This window comes from Cynara cardunculus (assembly GCF_001531365.2).
Source record: "Cynara cardunculus var. scolymus isolate 2C chromosome LG 10, CcrdV1, whole genome shotgun sequence".
In the NCBI taxonomy this organism is placed as follows: domain Eukaryota; kingdom Viridiplantae; phylum Streptophyta; class Magnoliopsida; order Asterales; family Asteraceae; genus Cynara; species Cynara cardunculus.
In genome coordinates, this window is record NC_037537.1 from 6,891,177 (window position 1) to 6,893,445 (window position 2,269).

Below are 2,269 nucleotides of genomic sequence, written 5' to 3' on the forward strand. Positions count from 1 at the left end.
TTATGCAAGATTTGACTTAAAAGTTGATGAGAATTATAACGCCCCCTGAGAAGTATATGCATACAACGTCAAACTTGATATAAAAAGGCTGCGAATCAGAAATACGTAATGTGAAATGTGCTTTGCAATCCTCTGTTTTTACATATTGGACAAATCTATTACTGTGCAATATATGGAATGTTCACTTATAGTGACTACTAGCATGTTATGTGTGGAATATTCTGACTTGCAACTAGGTTTCATATAATGTCTCTGTGTGTTCGATACCAGTTTGAAACACACAGAGTGCCACTTTTTCATTCTGTCGTAGTATCTGTATGACGTTCATATGTTTAACTATAAAACCTTTTATCTCGAAAAGTTGATAAAACTATATATGTTCGTGTCAACTATTCAGACTTCACGCCACCGGGACAGAAAGGGGATACATGTGGTGACATACACAATGGAATCATAATTTGATATATCAACAACACATCATAAACTGCACATAATATATCGAGAATACTAAAAGCATAAACAAGAGCATCAACTGCTATATCAAGCAAATCACCTTCAAAACCTTTATGCTCCTAATTCTGCCTAGTAATTCAAAAACCTTATACTATTAATATAAGGCACAACAAACTGCATAAAACCAAATCCATACGAAACCATTAATTAGAAAACACGCAATTGATGTTTTTTCAGTACTTATCGGGTAAATAAAAAACATTTAACCTAAATCTATTTTATGATGGATAAGATACTAATAAGAAATTGTAGTTGCATATCATATCCAAAACATAAGACGAAGGTGTCGCATGAACATATGTAAGTTTGACGTCAACAAATTACACCGAAACGATAACACTTCCAAATACTTGAATTCTAACTAATCTATCAATTATGGGCAATTACATGAGTCATGACCACTACGTTGTCCATTCGCTGCACATTTTCATTTTTCTTTTTTGCTATTGGTCTGTATTTTCTCATATACACTTACCAGCCTCTTACTAGTGCCACAACTCTTGTTCCTTATTCCAGATGGTGGTAGAATGTCCACCTCATCAGGTATGGAAACACCTAAATGATCTCTAATCGCATCCAACTACTGTTGGGACGGGTCTTCATATGGAACTTCCTTCTCTATATCAACCATGAATTTGTCGAGATAACGCTCCAATCTAGCCAATATAGATTTATCATTGCGGGCGATGCTTATTATGTCGTCGACCTTGGAATAGACATCAATTATACACGTATCTTTCTCGGCATCAACCTCGCCATAACGAACTCTTGCTGATTGTATATGTATTGGAACTAATTGTCGTTTCCATCGATGTAAAACATATTTATCTAGAATGCATTCAACTTCATCGTTTAACAGTACCTTGAACGCGTGATGACAAAGATACCCGTTACGCGTGAATAGGTTGCACTCGCATTTGACGGTGTTTATTGAGTAATTACGAGACACCTAAAGTGACAAATTTTGCGAACAACCACAATCAAAATAAAATTAAATAACATAAAAACCATTGTTTCGTGAGTTAGGGATATGATACCAGATAGGTGATGTTGTCAGATGATTTCTTGGTCTTGTGGCTTATCACGAATGACTTGAAATCATCTCGGCATTCGTCGGTCTCTATAGCACAGAACCATACAACCTTCTTTATTTTCTTTTGGATGTCAAAAAACACATTTAGACTGTATATACTTGATGCATGACTTTCTAAACGCAATGGAGTAACAAACTTTGGATTAGTGGTTCTCGTTACTGTTTTGTGAACAGATTGTCTGTATCTTTGTTTCTCTATAGCTACGTCGTAATTATTAAGGAATTGAACCAAATCAAACCAGTATGATTCGTATATATTAATATACGAATTTGAACTCTCAGATCTTGAGGTTCTTTTCATTAGACCAGACATCGGCGTGTCCTTTTAAAAGGCAGGAATCCATGAGTGTCGGATGTCATACATTTCTGTGAACCAATGATCGCCACCTAGATTGTATTGATTGATCATCTCATGCCAACGACTCTCAAACTCCGCTGGGCCAATATGTATGTTCCATATGAGCTTGTTGATAACTTTATTAAACATATGATCTTGATTTAGTGCGACACTAACCTGCGTGTATATGGCTACCACTAATGAAACAATAAACAATAACCTCATTTAAAAACAATAGCATTCCATAAATACTACTTACCTTTGAAGGCATCTTCTTCATAATGTGCCACATACAGAGTTTGTGCTTGGCTTCCGTAAACACCATC

General features: G+C 35.6%; 1 protein-coding gene across 1 annotated transcript; it reads right to left on the reverse strand.

The window, feature by feature from the left end:
- Window positions 1-1,093: 1,093 nt before the first annotated feature.
- On the reverse strand, window positions 1,094-1,919 carry LOC112519938 (protein FAR1-RELATED SEQUENCE 11-like). Its single transcript, XM_025128257.1, has 2 exons — window positions 1,551-1,919; window positions 1,094-1,462 (listed from the first exon to the last, which is right to left on the reverse strand). Exons 1-2 carry the CDS (start codon window positions 1,917-1,919, stop codon window positions 1,094-1,096), a joined length of 738 nt encoding a protein of 245 aa, XP_024984025.1.
- Between the last annotated feature and the right edge of the window lie 350 nt (window positions 1,920-2,269).

Bases quoted from the DNA above. Each gene is read 5' to 3' on its own strand.
- LOC112519938 (XM_025128257.1), bottom strand. From the start codon at position 1,919: ATGTCTGGTCTAATGAAAAGAACCTCAAGATCTGAGAGTTCAAATTCG. The intron at 1,463-1,550 runs GTATCATATCCC...TTGTCACTTTAG, and splicing joins CTGACAACATCACCTATCTG to GTGTCTCGTAATTACTCAAT.